The sequence below is a fragment of the Enoplosus armatus genome, chromosome 5, assembly GCF_043641665.1.
Source record: "Enoplosus armatus isolate fEnoArm2 chromosome 5, fEnoArm2.hap1, whole genome shotgun sequence".
NCBI classification, from domain to species: domain Eukaryota; kingdom Metazoa; phylum Chordata; class Actinopteri; order Centrarchiformes; family Enoplosidae; genus Enoplosus; species Enoplosus armatus.
Window position 1 is genome coordinate 13,739,268 of NC_092184.1, and position 20,281 is coordinate 13,759,548.

General features: G+C 40.6%; 1 protein-coding gene across 1 annotated transcript in view; it reads right to left on the reverse strand.

Annotated features, from left to right (window-relative positions):
* The window catches only part of ppp1r37 (protein phosphatase 1, regulatory subunit 37), a 40,096-nt gene extending 21,705 nt beyond the window's left edge, over positions 1-18,391 (reverse strand). The window contains exons 1-2 of the mRNA XM_070906236.1: positions 17,021-18,391; positions 1,386-1,483 (exon numbers count right to left, since the gene is read on the reverse strand). Coding sequence (XP_070762337.1) covers positions 1,386-1,483; positions 17,021-17,768 — 846 coding nt within the window. The 5' untranslated portion in view covers positions 17,769-18,391. The remainder of the gene's footprint in view (positions 1-1,385; positions 1,484-17,020) is intronic.
* Positions 18,392-20,281: the final 1,890 nt, after the last annotated feature.

Genomic DNA, 20,281 nt, shown 5'->3' on the forward strand with positions numbered 1-20,281 from the left:
CCATAACTCACAAGTTTCTATTAGTATACATGTTGTATAGCCCTGTGATACAAGTAGTTATTTGTACTCCAGCGGTTTTGCACAGCATGTACCCACTCTGGCCTCAGCTGGCGCCCACCCCACGTGACTAACCCTATTCAGTGTTTTGCATTTATGTAAAGTAGAATCTGTGGTCCCCTGTGTGAGACTGGTCCCGATGCTGAGACGTCCTGACCACCAGTCCAACACCATTATAACATATAAGAAATCAATATTATTAATATTTGATGAGCTGGAGCCAGTAAATCTTTGTAATATTTTACTAAGAAAATGGCTTAAAATCTTTAATCTATTAACAAAATTGTCCCTGTTAAAAATATCTATTTTTAAATATAGGATTTTTAGGAATTTTGGAGGAATTTATTAATAATATGTATTTCTACAGGAGGTTGCCCATCATTGTGTCTGCACTTGTGGTTTGCTGGGGTATCTGCAGGGGTATCTGCAGGGGTATCTGCAGGGGTATCTGCAGGGTGAGCACAAACTTTTGGGCACATTATGCTCTGCTGATGAAGCTTTTGCTATCAAAAAGCAGCCACTGGCAGCTTCATGACAGCAGTGTTTGCAGTGACAAGGACTACAGTACAGGGAAATTGGCCACATCAAATTGGAATGAAAAAGGGGTAAAAAAAAAAAAGCGGGAGCTCAGCAGGCTGGGGTTGTGATGGCTTTCCACTCTGCCAAGGGATTTAAGAGGGGATTATGATGTTCCACTAGAGGTGGCAAATAACACAATTTCAAGTAGAAATGGCACTTCTCAAATGGCATTCATGATCTTTTCTCTGACATTGTTTTCAGTGCTTCCTCATTGGGTGAAATTAATATTTTCCTTTCCCAACAGCTGAGAGTTATAAAACAGCCAAAGCTGAGACAGAAAAGAAGAAGAGAGAAAAAAATGACACAAATCTAGAGAGATTACACTCAGTTGCAAGTTTATTAACAGTCCTTAAATAAACTTTCATGAAGGTTATAATGTTCATGATTGTTGTGGAGGCTGCAGTTTGTGTTGCTGTTTAACTGTATTACATTACACAGAGAGGTCTTTCAATTATTTAGCCAACCGTCATTGAAGAAACAAAATGGGGTGGACAAAATAATAGAAACATCTGTCACTATAACACAATAAGCACCACAATCAGCTGCCTCTGAAACGACCATGAAGGAAAATCAAGACTCTCTAAAACAGTTTCAACAAAATGGTTTATTGCAGGACTGTTGCATTAGACTGCATTAGTTTTAGCTAGGTGTACCTAATAAACTAGTAACTGAGTGTGTGTCGTCAGTATTAGGCTGCAACACTGTGTGGTATGTCTGCTTGTGTGTGTTTGTGTTTAGTTGAACCTCACCTGTATCTGTTTGAGCACTTTGGGTATGGGTTTACAGTTGAGTTTCTGACAGGCTTGTTTGTAGGAAGAGAGGATCTCCTCCACCGTCACATTCTGAGCTGCAAAACACAGAAAATGACAAAAGGTCAGGATTGCTTTCATTGCATTGTTTCTTTGAACATCACCCACACACAAGTATGTCCCGATCATCTCCCCCCCCCCATGTCCTTTAATATCGTCCGATATCAGTTGATAATCTTCGTCTATTATATTTGTATTATTTTCATTTCTACATAATCCAGCTGTGCAGTGCACAGTTACATGCATTAAACCTAGTAATCCAATTTAACTATATTTCATTTTTTTTAATATATAAAAATGATGACGTGATTTTTGCTGGGGTCTGTAACAAGCATGTTCCCTTACATCTGGAGAATATGCTTTGTATGGCTGGGGCATCTCTGTAGCATTACAATGCTTCATTTACAATGGCATGTTGTGATATTTTACCTCCATAAAAAAATTGTAGCCCCTGCGATTTTGAGATTGCACTTGGTGATATTGCGATTTCGATAATATTTAGATTAAGTATTTGGCTTAATACATGCTTAATGTTTTTAATCCAAAGTGGCTCTGCTCACATCGCTTGCTGGCGCAAAATGTCATATCATTAGGTTAACTGATGCTTATTTATTTTGTGTGCTCTGCAGTTCACTCAAAGGTCACTTGCATGTGATGCTGAGGTGCCTGTACGAACGGTGCAACAAATTGAAATGATGATTTTTCTGACAGCAACCATTTGCAAAGCAAACAAACAACGAAACAATGCGTTCAAGCTGGATCTGCCCTGATGATCCTGCATATCAGCCAAGGACATTCCTCCATGACTCTTGCAAATGATCAACATAACGAAGTCTCTTTTTATATGACCCGTTGGTGTGCCTGCCTTGGGGAGTGCTCTCAGAAACTGTAACCCCTTTAAGGGCTCCCCTACTTAAGTCAGAAAAAAGGAAGTATTGTTCTTTGTGTGTGCAGGTCAGCCGCCGCTGCCATCCCAGACTGTGGTGGGGGCTAACTCCAGTCAGATGACTGGACAACATTCAAACCCACTGTTCTGGCTGAGAGACTCTGCTGAGAGATGAAGTGAGGCACTCAGGCAAAGAAAGACAGAGAAAGAATGATAGAAGTGAAGAAAAAGAAAGAAAAAAAAGGAAAGAATAGTGCATGTGTGCAGGAATTCAGAAAGATGAGGACATAAAATTTGATTAACACAAATAGGATGATATGCATTTGACCAGCATTTGCTTTTTTAGACCGTGTATAGGTAGTGTATACAGACATAAATACATTGAGTGCATGCTGATACAGACAGAAACAGCACCGATGCTTCTACTGTACTAACACCATGCGTCTTTGTGTGTGTGTGTGTGTGAATCTGACTTTTTCTGCAGTCAGCATTTTGATTCCTCTCGCCAAGGTGAGAATTTGTCTGCTTCCCTTTTCAGTTGCCTCCATCTCGTCTCCCACAACATCCCCCATCATTCTCAAGTTCATCACCTACCCATGTGTACAAGGTAGTGACAGAGGAGACTGGACTTAGCAGCATTACTAAAATGTAAAAATAATAATAAAACCTTTGTCTTTCTATACTAATAGTTTCAGTACTGCCCTGGAAGTAAACATCATGTGCTGCTCAGATTCTGAGATGGTTCTTCTGAAGTAGTCACGTGATAACTTGGTAATAGTGATGAGGTATAGGACACTGCTGGCCTGGAGCGAAGCAGCAGAAGCAGCGTGTAGATTTGGATGGTTTAATCTGTATGTCTATATGTTTGTACAAGCACAGGTCAGAATGAATAACCTGCTGGTGGGACAAAGAGTCAGTTCAAAACCTGCATGAGCAGCCATGCATGTCTGACCAACTGTGTTATTCACCGTCTCAATGAAATGTTCAGACGTCAAATCATGGCTGAGAGAGAGAGAGACTGCGGTGAGTCTGAGGTAATGGTGTGCATGTGTGAGACTAAATGAAAGAGCGAGTCAGTGCCGCATGAATACAATGTGAATGACCACAACACATCTTTCACTTGTTTTGAGACCTAAACAGCCTCTCAAACAGAAACCGGGGAGTCTTGCAGCGGGCCCTTTTACGTACTGAATGTACATGCACACTCATAAAAACTCTCATTACTAAAGCCGGCTAGATGAGGATATGCTACGTTCAGTGACAAGATATATAAACCTCTATGTAGGTTCAAGACTCAAACACTCAATGCAGTCCTTGTCACACAGACAGCAGTTTCACCTGACAGCAATGACCAGGAGGGCAAGACGTGTTGGAGGTTCATGCAAACCCCTCCAGTCCCACCCTCCACTCTTCAGGACTGACCAACCAGTAGGAGTCCTTGGTCCAGCAACAAGGATGAGAACCCTCCTCTGGCTTCAAACCTGCGAACATGGCCAATTTTGTTTGTTGACCACATGCCCAAGCCAGTGGTTTTGCTACCGGGAATCGAACCCAGAGACTTTGCGGATGGGAGTTTCACTCCTGTCATCATGTTCCCTTAACAAATTTCCTCACACTAATTACTGCTGCAATGAAGCCAGCAACCACGTGCAGCACAACACTGCTGTTAAAAACAGAACATAGTCCAAGACGGTCTTTCATTACCTTTAAGTCTTCACTTCAATCACACCAATAGTCCATGAAAACCTACTTACTTCTGCTAGGTTACGAAGGAGACTGCATGCAAAGCACTAAGAGACATATGTAAGATTGCTTCTTTACATTAATTATATACGTTCTTACTTTTAAAATGCCAGTTTATGTGTGGGAAATGGTGTATGCATTGTTTTGTGCACACATGCATCATGTTTGCATTTTGCTTAACTTGTACAAAAAACACACGTGGTACCAATAACATTTGTGCGCATTTGTGTATCTTTCCTTGTCTAAATTACTTACTAGACAACAAAGTAGGTGTCTTGAATGCAAACCCACCAGTGCCTGACTTTCACAATAACGGGTAAGAAACACCATAAATTACAGCTATCAATTGGACTAAAAAGGAAATGAAGATAAACATTTTAGCTTTGTATTGAAAAGCAGGCACAGCTACACATTAGGGTTGAGGCCTGTACAGAGACTTTGGTCAAACAAAGAGGTGGCACTAACTTTTTTAAATACGTTTCCCTGTTTTGCCAAAATTGTGATGTGTTTCTTTTGGAGAGGACTTATGACTTTTTCTTAAAGTTCTACATCTCCATTTACTCTGCATCCACTGTGTAAAGTAGTCCTTTAAATAAAAAAGGCATGTTAATAACTTGGTGTGGTGGTTTCAAGGTGAGGCTCTCCAACATGCCAGCTTCAGGGGTTTAGTTGGTAGCTAAAGCAGCTATTATATCCTGAAAATCAGTTGTAATTAAGTGCCACTCAATTAATCTGTATTTACAACTGTGCTTTATCTACAAAACAATATCTGGACACAGAACTGTGGATTTTGCATAAATGCCTCTGCTACCAAAGTGTGAGTCTTGTAAATTTGTACAGTACAGTGTGTACGTTCCAGTGAACACTGTGTCCTTGGAAAAGTGTTATTGTGCAGAGTCGCTGTGCAGCAAGTGTGTGTAAACACTTCCTGAAGGAAAGGTGGGGTTTGGGGGTGGAAGTGGGGAGGGTCCCATGCTTACTACACAGTATTTTCACACATAGCTCATTAAAAAGAGAAGGGGAGGTGAGCGAGACGGAGGCTGAATAAAAAAAGAACATGGTTCTATTTGTTTAAATGAAAAATAATATATCACCACTGTACTCAAAAGCACAGAGAGCAGCACAAGGAAGCTTGGATTGAAAAAAACTATGAGTATGTGAAAGTATGTGAAAAAAAAAGAAAAAAAAAAGACAACAAGTAAGAGCTACTCAGGACTGAAAATGCTTAGTGTTAAATAGAATTCAGATTTGTGAGCTACAGCGGTTGCCTGCATTTCTGCTTGCTCTGTCTTTGTTTTATTGCACTCCCTCCAGTGCTGCTGGTACATGTATGGAGGGAGTGGCGATGAGGAGTTACGCAGAGGGGAGAGAGAGGGAGGGGAATCGACTGCTCCAAGCAACATCTTTGTTAAGAGGAAGAAGAGAGGTGATGATATGCCCAGTCAAAAGTAAGATTACACTGCAAAAATAGAAAATCTTTAACCCACATCTTCCTTTGAGAAGACATTTAGCTACCAAGAGGAACCACTGCTCACTGAATACATCACTGCCCACCAGTTTAGGAGGGTCTGACTACAGTCTCACACACCCAAACCCACGCCCATGCCAAGAGAAGACAGGCAGCCCAGGGTGGTTCAGCTGCAATTCCTCACACTTTCCACACTCAACAACTTCTCAAATATTATTTCATGAAGTCGAGTTAAGCAGTCAGTTACACAATTTCCTTTGTTGCACTTCACCATCCTAAATGTTCCGATACCATCCCTTCGATAGACAAAACCTGCTCTTCATGTTGTACTGAAGAAAGAAGGCATTAAGGGAAGGGCTGCTGCTTGGGTTGAGATTTCAGGCGTGGAGGGGACAGGAGAGGAGAGAGAGAGAGTCCATCTCTGCTTTGACTCAATTAATCTGCTAAATGACACAAACAGGCAGCACGCCCCTTTTCTCCTTGTTATTGTTGTTGGCCACCATTCACTGTGCAACAACACACACTAAATCACTTGCTGCTGCCATCGCTGAGCTTGTGAGCAACATTTAAAAAAAAAAGAAAGAAAAGCAGAACGCTGCTACAGCAGCATCTAGCTTGCTGACTCAGATCAACAGAGTTAAATTGAGCACTGTGTGGATTTGGTTCTTGGTAAAGAACTATCTTGGTGGTGCAGATTTAGCCTTTAGTGGAGCAAAGATTTTGTGATCAATGGCGGGCTGCAAGAGAGTCACCCAACTGACATGTCAAGATAATACTGCACGGAAATTATTCAAAAACGCTGTTCATGTGACACCTCTTGCTCTCTTACGTGTTTTCCTCATTTCTAACCCTCACATACTTCCCCCTCATGACTTAGATGGAGCTGAAGGAAGTCAAAACAAAATCAATGCAATCAAACCCAGGTGGTCCTGTCATGGCAGGAGATCTGGAAATCAAAATCAGTATAATCTAGTTTGTTGGGGTATGCCCCTCCAATAAATGTATAAGGAAACCAGATTTACCTTTACAAAGTTCATCAATAAACTATGTCTGATTCAGCTCTACCGTAATAAATTATGGCTCTTTTGCATCTGTGCTGCAGTACACAGCCTGCTGGATTGGTATCTTGCGGTGAAGAAAAACTGCAGGCAACAAGGGAGGTATACCTGCCATAAATTATAAATCAATTACTTAACTGGCAGAGCTGCAACAAGTACAGGCACATACTGTATGTTGAGAGGAGAGAGCTGTACTTAAAGTATGTCAAAGCTTTTACAGTAAGGCATTGAATGTGAGCAGATGTTCAGTCAGCTGAACCTGCTTCACTTCCACACCTTAATTGTACTGGAGCTATAAAGCACAAGGTGAGGTCAAGGTTTTCAGTGACAAATTAACACGTCATTTTACTTCAACAATGGCAGGCAGGCAGGCAGGCAGGCATCAGAGCAGCAACTTTAAACAACACACCTGAGGTTAGGGTTAATCTCAGTATGAATATATTACCTATTACCTGGAAGCTACAGTATTCGTCACATTTTGATTGTCAAAAGTAAATCATCATGGGTAATTCAAGTTACAATTGTGCTAAAATAATTACTAGTCATTGTATTGATTCATTTCACCACCAAATTGCTCCGCATTCAGAAATCATAATTCACCTGAAAACAATCCAGTCATATCATCTTGTGATCACTCTATCCATGCACTTGCAACAGATAATTTTGGGTTTTCCCCATTTGTTTTTCTAATATTTTGTTGAACATGGGCAACTCCTTTCAGTATAATGCAATTCAATAAAACAATCATCCATTTTCTCAATTTCTTAACCTGATTCAGGGTCAGGTTTCAAGGGTTTGGAGCCAATCCCAGAATGAACTGGGCAATGGAAAGGGTTCCCTCTGGACAGGTCACCAATATACTCCGTCAGAACAGCTTGTTGGATGGTCGAAGGACAACCCCTCCTCCCCCTCCCTCAAAGGTGAGAATGTATGCTGGGTTTCAACTTCTCGCTCAAGCTCTCCGTTTTCATTCTTTACTCAACTGTCTCTGTCACCTTTTGTGTTTCAAACCGAGTGCAACACTATGAAAGCCTTTCAGGACTGTCTGAAAATGTGCGCCGTCATCCACATATTTAAACATTTTCGTGTCTCATCCAGCTCTATGTCAGCTGGCTTTTCCAGTGTTGCTGTTTGGCTCAGGTATAAAAACTTTAGACTTCCGTTGGTCTGACCACTTCTATAAACTGGCCTTTACATTGCATGTTTGTGTACCCGCAATATAAACACAACATTTATTCTTATGTCTATTATTCTTTTGTATTTTCATTTTATCCTGCTGTAATTTATTTGTTTTATATATTTTTGCATTTTAAATAACATTTTTGTTAAAAGGTGTTGCCTTACCCAGTACTAGTCATGTCGAGTGCATCTTACAGGCTGTGGAGTAATGTAATTTCCTTGTATACAACATACAAACAAACAGGTTCGGTAGGTCATGGCTGAGATACCAACTACCTTATCACCCTAAAGCAAGGAAAACCTCTAGGATTTAACACATTCAGATGGCAAGAAATACATCAACAAGCCACCAGAAAACCATTCAATTCCTACAAAGCTGAGCGACAAGCTTTTTGGCCAAAAATCCCATTTCTGTGATTCTTTGTTTCCCAAATGTTTTCATGAAACAAATTCACATCTACTTGACGAGTGTAAAACAGAAGAGAATTAAACAGAGAATTCAATTTCATTATGCTGTTTATTTGCAATTACTTTCAATAAAGCTACCTAATTAAATGCTGCCAATTCTTCATATCAACTCATCAAATCAATGTTTTGTCATTCATTTTTTTTATTTCAATTAACAAGGCCTAACAAGCCTCTTGCCATGTAAGTGTGACAACTGAACAAAAATGATGTACCATTATTAAAAGCAGCAGCTAAAAATACAAGCCTTCTTTTCTCCTTTGTAGCTGCACAACATCATAACATTGCTGCAGTCAAAGCCTCTTCCACTGCCCACAAAAGGTCAGAACAGATCGACCCACAGAGTGCCCACAGTTTGAGCGTGGGCTTTAGTACCAGACCCAGTTTGCTCTAGTCTTACTGGGACAGAGGAGTAGATGGGTGTATGAATGCTTGCTTAAATGTTACCATCACCACAAAAGGCTGAATATGAGATATGGATCAGAACTTTTAATTTCTCACTCCATTGTAAATGTTTACACACTGTGTTACACACAGAGAGGCTACCTTTGAAGGTAGGGCAAGAAGCTATTTACTGCATAATAAAGCAGCATAAAAAATAAAATATTGCATTTCCTAGTGCGTGTATAATGGTTTAATTAAAAAAACAAGGGGAGGAAGTAGGACTGTGAGGATTGTGAAGAGTTTGTGGTTTCACACCTGGCTAGTTTCTGCAAAAAGCAGCATGAACATCGGATTGCTAGTTCTGGAAAGTTACAAAGACATTGGGCAACACGGACACCTCCCCTTCTCCAAACATCTGAGGAGAGCTTCCCACTGCTTTCAGACTTTTTGAGAACCATCTAAAAAGGAACATGTAAGGACCCCAACTATTTTCTTAGTGAGATCTTTAAAAGCATTTTATGTTGAAGCCAAACCTTCAGGGCCTGTAAAAACATGTCATTCTTAGCTTCCAAGGTGCTGAAAAAGAGCTAGCACCTCACCTACCTAGAAGCTGCTGTCATATGAAGGTGCTAAATAAATGTAGACAACCATCATCTTACCACATAATCATCCAATGCCTGCTCTTGCTCCACATGTGTAGAACAAAATTTCATCTCAGAGATACTGTTTACTGCACAGACTCAAGGATAAAGCACAGAGAAAGGTTATCTGAATTGTTGAGAAGGCATTCAAGTGAAGTCTGACCCCATTTCTGTACATGTCAAAGTCTGTTTATCCCCTTCGGCCTTGCCATCTTTGTGGCTTCATTACACACTCAACTCACAAGAAAATAAAAGTGCAAACACACGGTCTACAGGTGCTGTGCTTTCTCACTCCAACAACAAGGAGGAAACAAGCAAAGACAAGGCAGTGTTGGCATGTGTGCAGAGGAAGACGAGATACTATTTGCAGGGACAGCCGACTGAGAGGATTCCCTTGAAAATGAACGACCTGCATAATGTCTTAAATTTCTTCCGTTTGACTGGTCTGCACACTCTAGTTTCACTAGTTAAGAATGATACAGCATACTCTTTATATAAAGAGCTTATGAAAAACGTTGGCAGTGACTGGGAATGTGGTGAAGACTGTACCAGCCTCAGTCAAGCTACTGCAGATAAACACCTGACGTGCTGCCTGCACACATCTGGAGCTGCAGAGACAGCAGGGGGTTCGGCACAGAATAATGCTAAGTTACATAACAACAAACTAAGAGAGAGGACTGTGGTCGGAAAAGGTAGTCCGTCGGTTGACTGACCTAGTTTATACTTGGACAAATTGTTATGTAGCAGCTAATACTACCCTACAACAACTGAGGACCAATCCCCTGAAAGGATAACACTGAAAGGAGGGAAAGCTAAAGTGGTAGTGGAAAGTGATAGTCACCTTGAATTGATGATTTAGACAAAATATATTAAGTTACAATATCTGTAATGAAAGGCAACGACTGAGAAACCAGTGTTGACAGGTTACACGCTCCCCAAGAGGAAATTATTCCCAGCCAGCAGTTCAAAAGCTCCAATAGAGAAGATTGGACACAGAGCACTTCACAACACGTGGAGGCCAGGTGTCCAACTGGCAGTGCTTTAGAGTTTAATACACTGTGTTTCAGCTGATGGCCAACTACTTCGGCAGTCTTCAGGTGATTTGTTGCCCTATTGAATGAAAGGTGGTTTGCACTGTCAGTCGGTTAGGTATTGTATCACTTGCGAATTGTTGCTGTCAGGTGAAAATCTTGCATATATAAAATGTCAAGTTATGCTCGGTTATTAGTTTGACATTTGTTATTAGCTCAAGAGTGGATAAATCTGAAATCACAGGCTGGATGTGATAGCTTGTAAAGGAAAAACTGAATTTTCGGACAACAGGGATATACACACAGTTGCCAGTTTATTAGGTACACCTACCTAAAACTAATGCAACATAATCTAATCTAATACAACAGTCCTGCAATAAATCCTCCCTTCTTGATGGTTATAATGAGCAGTTTGTGCTTAAACTGTTTTAGAGAGGTGTTGATTTCACTTTACAATCATTTTGGAGGATTTAGTTTGTGGTGCTGTTGAAATGCATTATATTTTACAGAGAAGTGTGTCTGTTATTTAGCCTACCCTCATTGATATACATGCAGCGGATTAAAAAAAGAATAGAAGCACCTGTCGGTAATGCAATACAATTCAACAGCACCACAAACTGCAGTTGGGCTGTATTTAAACTAAGTACAGGTGATCACAGAGAGCAGGACGAGGCAGAACGGAGGATAAAGAAGAGGATGTTTAGTTGTTTTCCTGCCATTTAAATATTTCAGTGCGAATGGACATCTACAGGATTTAGAAATTTAGCTAGCTTAGTGAGGATGTAGTCTAAAGTGAATACATGAAAATCACTTAAATTTTGAGGTAACAGTTTTCACATGACAACAGCAATGTACAAAATAACATGCCAAGCCTTTGGGCAAACGTCCAGAGATAGATGTACGTCTGTTGGAGGTGGAACACATAAGTGTCGCCAGCTCCTACTTAACATGCAAGTGCCGGTGTTCAAAATAGCCCCCCTCTCCCAGTCGCCGGTCCCGTTCCCTGCCATTTCACAGTGCTGTGCTGTGGATGGTGACAGCAGCGTCATTCACACATGACAGCTGGCTGCCTGGCTGGTCAGAGGTGGGGCAAGAAAGCAGGGACTGTGCTGCTGCTGCTGCTGTGTGCTTCTACCAGTCTGGATGACAGGACGGCAGCAGTGAGTAAACACAAGAAAAGTTCAAATTTTAAAAAGGGAGCTGCCTTCTGCTTAAAACAGGTGAGCCCAAAGGTTTACACTACCAACCTAAACACATTTACATAACCTAAATCATTGTAAATCACTGTATCAGCACAAAAAGTAAACAAAATAAATTTGATGGCTTCTAATGATGTGGCTTAAGGAATGGCAACACTTTGCAGGAGTGTAATTATGCAAAAACCCTGGAATCTATTCCAAGTAGCTGCGTGCAGATCAATAATTAACAGACCGCACTTGGGGATAGACTGAAGCAGAATCAGAAAATTGCAACACCTGCAACCCCCAGGCTTCCCACGAAACACACACATCCCACACAACACCAGTCCTCAACTGGCCTCCATGTCATTGCACTCATACAACACAGACATGCAGTATTTTAGGTTTGTTTGCACATTACTGCAGACACAGCAACTATAGCTGGACAGTGTATAATATCACAACATGTTGACTTCATGCCTTTGGCGGTGTAAGACATGTGCATCAATAGTAGCCTCTCTCCTTTGGTGTAATGAACTATGATGATGGTTAAAAAAAAACAAAAAAAAAAACAGAGCAGCCATTTTAAACAATCTCCCACATGAAACCAGGCCTGCGTCTGAGAGAGAGAAAGCTGCCGGACCAGATGGAGAGTGACATTATGAGCAAACAACACTTGTATGCTCTATTTTTAAATGAGGGGGCATTTTGTGCAATGTAGGTAATATTTGTTACTTGCAGCCTCCTCAAGGATGATAAGAAAGGAAGGAATTCCTGTTTGACGAGGACAGAAAGGCTTAGAGTGATATGCTCTACGTCTATTCTACCATTTACTATCAATCCCCAGCTTTGTTGCTAAAAATGACCATGGTTTAGGGCTACAGTGCAGACAGACACCCCACTCCAAAGGTTAAAGGGCAGAGTTCATCACAAAAGACTCATATCTACAAGGCAAACAAAGGTGCATAGACAGACAGAAATGCATATTAGATCAATGTACAAAATAGAGCTAGCCCTGGCTAGGCAGGTATTATAGTATCACAGACATATCGGCATCAGCATGTATTGTTGGTTGGAAAAAAATATATCCCAACACAGAAAAACTGCGATTTGGAAACAGTGTCATCATTACATAGTTTATCTAGCAGACGTCAGTGTTTACAATACTCTGCAACACCTGAGTAGCTGTTTGACAGCTGAGCAGATGCTGGTGGCCAGTCTACTGACAAGTAGGGACGTACCAACCAAGTTTTACTTGGTTTGAATACAGTTCTGATCAAGTATTTATGTTGTCATAGATTAGACAGCTGCACACTTAGATGCATACCTCAAGGATAATAAAATTAGTAAATCAAACTGAATTTAGGTACAATGTTCTTCATAATTTCTAATCCTTCCTACAATGATTTCATTTCATTTTCAAAACTACACCAAAGTCATCATAAATATTTCAAAAATAACACTGATAAAAAGGAATAACATGCAGAATGAACAGACTTTTGCATTGTTGATGTCTCTTGTTATACTCTACTGTTTTCTATTTCCGTACGTTCTTTGCCTCAGTGATAGTGTGAACTGAACTCACTTTATTTCTACTCATGTTTTCACTGAAAATGGGGTGTTAGTGACACCTATTTGACAGCTGGCAACTCACATTTGAGAATGTTAACTTGGGTGATTTAACACTCAAATATTTGCAGGCATGTTTTTCCCAATAGGATGAAAAAGTATCTTTGTACACCTAGTTGTAACAGACAAGTGCGTCAGAGAATATAAAACAGTCAAAATTTTAGGTCCATTTATCAAATATGCTATGTTTTGGTCAGATTACTTCAAAAACGTTTATAGTTTTTTTTCCTCTATTGGCCCAGAAAACCCAGTACTGGTCTGCCTGTAGCACAAACTGAACTAACGGCTAGGTTTTCACAGCCTTTGTCCATTCTGTACACTGAAAGCTTTGCTTATCAGTATGTAACTTGGTCCACAGCCACAACACATAACATTTCATGGGTCACAGAGCCTCTAACAACCTGGTGCCAAGTGGGCCTTGGGTCTGATGACATGAGACGGAGCTGCACGTAGGCCAAAGAGTTTGGTTGCTCGCAGGATAAACAGTCATTAATGTGAAGGAATTTGTCTGCACTACAAGTGGCAGGCTTTGACTTATTCATTCACAAAGCTGTATTACAATAAAGTTGTAGTACTTATTAGTTATTTTCTATGGCTGCTATGAAAAACTATCTTGCATCATGATCATCAGTGTTTGCAGTGACTGACTGATAAGTTTGATAAAATAAATGACTTAGCACATGCTTCCAGTATGATCCGGCATGCTTTGCTGATATAAGCCCGAGCTGCACTCAAGACTGAATTGGCCAGCCAGGGAGGAGGAGAAATATGGGAGGAGAAGCGAAGGGAGCAGGGGAAGCAACGCAGCATGTTGGGAAGTTCAGGAATCTCAGGATATGATGTAGTATTTGCCCAGGCCTGGAGGGAAAGAAAAAGTGTCCCTCAAGTCTCGATAGGGAGAGGGGAAAGGGGAAATTGAAATTAATATATTTAACTACTTTCCTTATACTGTTAAAAGGTATGCAGACAAATTTAAACTCTTGAATACAATATTACAAAGGCAGTTCTAAGAAGCACTGCTGGTCTTTTTGGTGTAAATTATAGCCTCACACATTGCACGCTAGCTGATACCATGAAACTGGCCGACGTCAATTCTGGAAAAATTAGAGTGCCATGGAAGAAATGGAAATATGACACCCGCGCTGGCTGCTATTGTTCCCCCGACTCTGTTCCCTCCTGAACCTCGGGGGTTTATTTTGAATGGCAGCTTTCTAGACTCCATTAAGTTAACTCTTGTTCAGTAGCTCATTTCGTGACCGCACTTAAACAAGATATATGTTGCTTTCTGAACATTCAATATCCATCTGACAAATTCTCCCCTCGGCTCTTCCAGCAGTAACTTATATTGTGCAAGGATGAAGCTCCAGGCTCTGTGAGCTCAGGCTGGTATGTTTCTGACAGATGACATAAGACAGAGACCCAGAGAACCTGACACTTGATCAGCAGATAAAGGGTGTGGGTAGATCATGGATCTATTGTGGCACAGTGCTGCTAACGAAGCATGAAGTGCCTTGGAGCGGAGATTCAGATACATTTAATTTCCTGGACTTTGCCTCAGACACACACACACACACACACACACACACACACACTCAGATAGCCTGTCCCATGTGCGAGCATGTCCTCAAGAAACATGGCAGAAGCAGAACATCCTCTATCAAGTGATTAACTTCACCACCATCAACTGTCTGTCTACCTCTATATCAACGGCACAATCAGTTGAACCTTTGGAACTTAAATAAACTACATGATAAATGTGCCGTGATAAATATATCCGATTCCACACTACAGCCATCTAGATATTTGACTGTTCCCAGCGCTGTGTGTTTCATACGGTCACAGAAATCTTGGCTAACTGGGTTGGAGTTGGACTTTGCCCCCATGGAGTTTGGCTAAAGATATTTCATGTCCAATTTACGATCAGACTGGCTGGTAAACTGATACAGAAACATTTAGAGAAGCAACAGGGTTATAAGGGTTGTAAGAGGCATGGATGCTACATACATGTAAATTATTTTAAGTGGGTAGAGCATAATTTACAGTTACATCTAACTAAACGCGTGAGGATAAATCGGGTGTCTTTCTGAGAGGCTGTCTGACCAATTGCAGGGGTGTTAATAGAACAATTTATATCCAGCTGAACATGGGGGTGTATTGTTTATGCATGTTAACCTTGCTGCTCTTGTGCTTCATTCTACTCCCCCTCCCCCATCTGGACATCTCGCATCACTGACCCTTGCCTTGGCCTGGCCTACATTTTTGGCTTTATACACCAGGAAAAAAAAGGACACTCAGACTGTAAGATTAGCAGTATATAAGTCCAAATAAACACAAATTTGCCATCTTCTCAGACTGTGGTTAACTGTGTAACTATGTTGACTGCTGTAACAGTACTGTGAGCACCAGTTGTCCCGCTAAGACTGTAGGTCTGTTTATTAAATGATGTCCATTGTCCACACCAGATGAAGGAGCGTGTGAGTCATGGTCAGATCATACATGACTAGCCAGTTCCTCCAAAAAAAGGATTAAACATGAAACTAAGCAGTATAACTCAATAGCTCAAGAGGAACTAGACTGTGAAAACATAAACAAAAATGTCATAAAAGACCTGGTAACAGCAAATAATCAACATTATTACACTTTAATCCAAAAGGTAATAGGGACATTCCTACATTTTTTTCTTTGGGTATTACAGTTATTGATATGCTATTAGTCAATGCATTTTTCAAATTAAAACTGCATTTCAATATATTGGTCTATATATGTTAAATTTAATCTAAAAACATTAGAAAAAGAAAAATGTGCACTAAACAAACTGTCATTTTTCACAGTAATTATTCATGTATACTAGTCTATACATAAAAACATATTCCAAACACACTTGATCTACTAAGTCATTTGATCTGGATTGGCAGAAAACACCATTGGTTTTGCACATACATTACAATCATGCACACTGGTTTAGTGTGACGTAATGTATGTTGCTTTTTAACTTGGATTATTTGTATACTTCTGTATAAAATTTCTCTACTTATCTGAATCATGTTTCTATCTTTCTCTCAGGTCCATTCTTTGTGCTGCTGTTGTGCTAATTTACCTCCTGGGGATCCAAAAAGTTACTTATCTTAAATATATGAAATTTATTGTAAAACATACGCACATTATTACATCGAAGATTAACTTTAAAAAAGGTGAATAACAATTTTGTTTTTTCATTTTGTTGCAACTTTAAAGATTGGGTTCCACAGTAAAGGCAGTGCCATATCCTGCATGAGCTTCCTTTGGATGTGTTTTCACTGAACAAACAGGAACCTACTGAAGTAAAATGGCACACCTCAAGGATCCACTGGTGGGATCCACTCACAATAAGGCATACAGCACAGGCCTGGGCCTATATTTAGATTTAAACATAGGTGTACTTTGGCTGTTGGGGGGGGGGGAAGCCAGACTGAGCCGTTGTGTTACTTATTTGACTATTTAAACTAAGAAATGAACTTCTGTTTGAAAAAGGGGCGGGGGCACAGGTGCTGCCTGAGGACTAAATAGACTGTAGTGCGATTGTGCAAGAGATGACAAGTTTTGAAGAAAGACACAAAAGAACATTCCTCTCAAAGACACTTCTCAAAGACACACCTCTCATATATCAGTGTCAACATGCACCTACTATAATCACGTTTTTACCGACAACACATGGAATATGGACCATGACAGGACACATTTTAAACCCAATCTGAACAGAGTGAACAGCTTTTTAGGATATGAAGCTTGAGAAAAACGCGGTTAAAAGTCCTATGAGAGTAAATCCTGGCAAGCCATGTTGGACTGACAAGTTCATACATGCACAATTGACAAGTAGAATAAATAGAAAGTCATTCACGCATACAGACATGCAGAAACAAACACACAATATTACCATGTCTCCAAGGGTCCTTAGGCTCCACTGCTCCAGAGACAATATCCTCATCTGAGGGAAACGTTACCCTTTTGCCACTTTGTTTGTGTTTATCGTCCCCCTCCTCCACTGAAGGGTACAGTCCAGCCTGGTCTGTGGCAGAAGCTTCTGTGCTGCTTGTCTGACTTGCATCTGACGGGCTCTCTGCCGTGCTGCCAGCTGGGACATCCTGAGATGTGGACTCTGAGTCTAAAGTATTGTCTGAGAACGATCTGACGTTTGTCGATTCAGCCTCCAACACCCCACTCTCATCGAGACTCAGGTCCACACCTATGTCCATGTCCCCACCATCATCTCCTTCTTCCACAACACACTTTGCACGATCAGTGTCCTTAAGTTCCTTCATTTCCTCCACCCCAATATTGTCCTTGTGCTGCTCATCATTAGAAAAGATCAAGTCAGTGGGATTCACCGGGGTGTCTTGGGCACTGCACTTTCTATTTCCATTGACCTCGTCAATTTCCAGTGTGTCTTGTGCCTGGTGGTTATCTTCCTCAGCTGCCTGGAGGTTGTCAGTGAGCTGAGGCATCAGGTACGTTTCGGAGGCCTCTGTGGGAACAATGTTTTGTTTTTCTGTGTTACTGTCCGTCATCAGTTCAGAGATCCGGGGGGTGACCCCTTCTGTGTTGTTGGTAGTGTTGTGATCATCGTCCACATTATTTTTTGTTTTGACATTGCACAAATCTAGACACTGCTCTTCGATATTCATGTTTTCATTTCCAGTAAAACTCAGTCTTTAACTGTGCCAGACAGCCTAGATATTGAGTTAAACAGTAACTAGAAACCAACTGACATGGATAAGCCTGTCTCTGGCCTTTGTCTCACAACAATATACGTAAATGTGCTCCTATCCTGGTCCTTTATTTACCAAATTATATTCAAGTGCAATCAGAAAATGTATTTTGACTGGTTTGTTGTACTAGGGGTGAGTTAAATTATAGTTTTCATAAACCCCAAATCACAGTTGACTTTGGCGCATCCTTAAAATTAGCTAATTAAAGTGCAATTTCATTACAAATATCAATAGAAGAAATATGTGAAATAGATACCGTTTCAGTAATTATTTATATGCCAAACTAGGCAACTTTGCTCAACTATCACCCAGGCTGGTAACCACCACTTAATAATTTCTGCCAACCCTGTTTTATTACTCCAAATGAGAACCGTCGAAAGGCTCACTGGTTGTCAGCAGCACATTGCCAACAGCATTTAAGAGCACCAGGACATCCAGTTGAAACGAACAAGTCACTCAGGGTGCCTCCATTACGCTACCAAAGTCAGATTACTGCCCGACTCCAAACCGATTCATTTGCATGAATTTGAGCGAAGTGATGTTAGCTAGCTTGCTAAAGTTGTTGCCCAACAATGACGTCCAGGCCCGTGTACGGTCGCATGCTTGCTTCTTGACGTGAGCCCGTTTGTTTCTCCCCGACAAAGTCCATTCTTCTGTGTCAAGAAAAATATTTTCCGGCTGTAGCTCCTGTCTCACCCTCTGTCGTGCATCACAACCCTCGACCAGCGGCAGCCAGAAAAAAAACAGGCGTCACACTCCGAGCAATGAGCATGTTTCGGTAGCTAACGCTAGCGCTAAGGAACCGTGCCGAAGCTACACCTGCCGGTACTAATAGTGCTGAATATTATGAGATTATAAAGATATTCCGACCGCACAGGTCTCGTAGATATCTCCCTATCCGGGAGAAGTACGTTGGACCTGTTTTTGTCTAGCGTTACCATTCGCTAGCTTGTTGAAGTCCAACAACTGTTTGTTGTTCACACGTCTTACGTCAGCACGTCGTTACCCACAGGGGTACGTTCAGCAGACGCAGTGTTACAGAAGGTTGCAAAAAACATAAAAAAGGTGAATATTTAAGGTTAAGAAGAATATTGAGGTTACAGCATCCAGTTAACGAACAAAGAGAGTGTTGCTTACTTTGATTGTAATCCCTCCACTCCCAAACATATAACTGATTTGATTATATTGTCAAATTCCACATAAATATTGTAAGTCAAAACATTTTCAAATGTTACCGAAATGAGTTTTTTCTCACTTGTTTGACTTCTAATTACAAGGATTCATTGAAAGCAATAACCAGTAAAAACGGTTAGGAATGTCTGAAACATACAGGAATCTTACTGCCAAACAAAGTTTCTGTATTATTTTATTTGTTTGATATCATATCCAACCTTCTGCCTTTTGTTCAAGTTGTGATGAATGATTGCTGGGGTGGAGTTTAAACTCTGGACCCTTTAGTTGGAATAGATACATTTCAAAATAATGTGTATTGGATACTTTCAGGGAGTATCTTTCACAGGCCAGTTAGATCTACCAGTTTACCAAATGGCATGATTCTCAAGTTGCATACTTTCATTCCTAAATGTATGCTGCTTTCTACCCTTGAATGGGAGCACCAGTATGGTACTGCACAATTTCCCCCCAGGGATTAATAACTTATTTCTGATATCAGGGAGGCTGTAGTGAAAAATAAGTTTGAGCTACAGATTTGTTGTAATTTACAATACAGGCGTTACCTGTTGGCATGCTGCATACAATTTGTTTTACAAGCAGGATGCTAAAGACTATACCAACACATCTATGAAGAGATTCTTTCCTTTAGACTGTTTCATTAAAACCAATCTCTTATTCCAACATGGGCAAGCCTTTAGTTTTGGGATACAGGTCAACTTTTTGCTGACCTTTTCTAGAGATTTCTGAAGCTTCTAAAGTCAGGGTAATTCAGATTCAGGTGCTGTCAGCAAGAACTTTTAGCCAACCAAATTATGGACTGCCATAATTCAGTGACTACCACATAATTCAAATGTTAATTAGGCTACAAAAGGATATCCTGCATTAAAGTGACACAGATTCCTAATTATCTCACTTTTGGCTGTGCTGTTATCTGCCATTTTCTTTGAGAAGGCGTCAGTGTTGGCAGACTTCCCTTCAAAAGCCAGACCAGTGTCTGCTAATGAACAGTCATTAAAAGTAAAAAAATAAATAAAAAAAAAAGTTCAGTTGGATAGAGTCTCCTTGGTCACAGAAAGTAGGAAATTATGCAAATTTGCCCAGCCCTTTCCAGCTGCCACCAAGACATGTGTATCTCTAGAAGTAAAGCAGTTTCCCCAGAAAGACCTTTGCTTACCGTTTCAGGTAATGAGACAAGCATTTCTTTAAAAAAAGTAATACTTTAATATATTAAAATTTAAAAACTTGTACATTTAGTA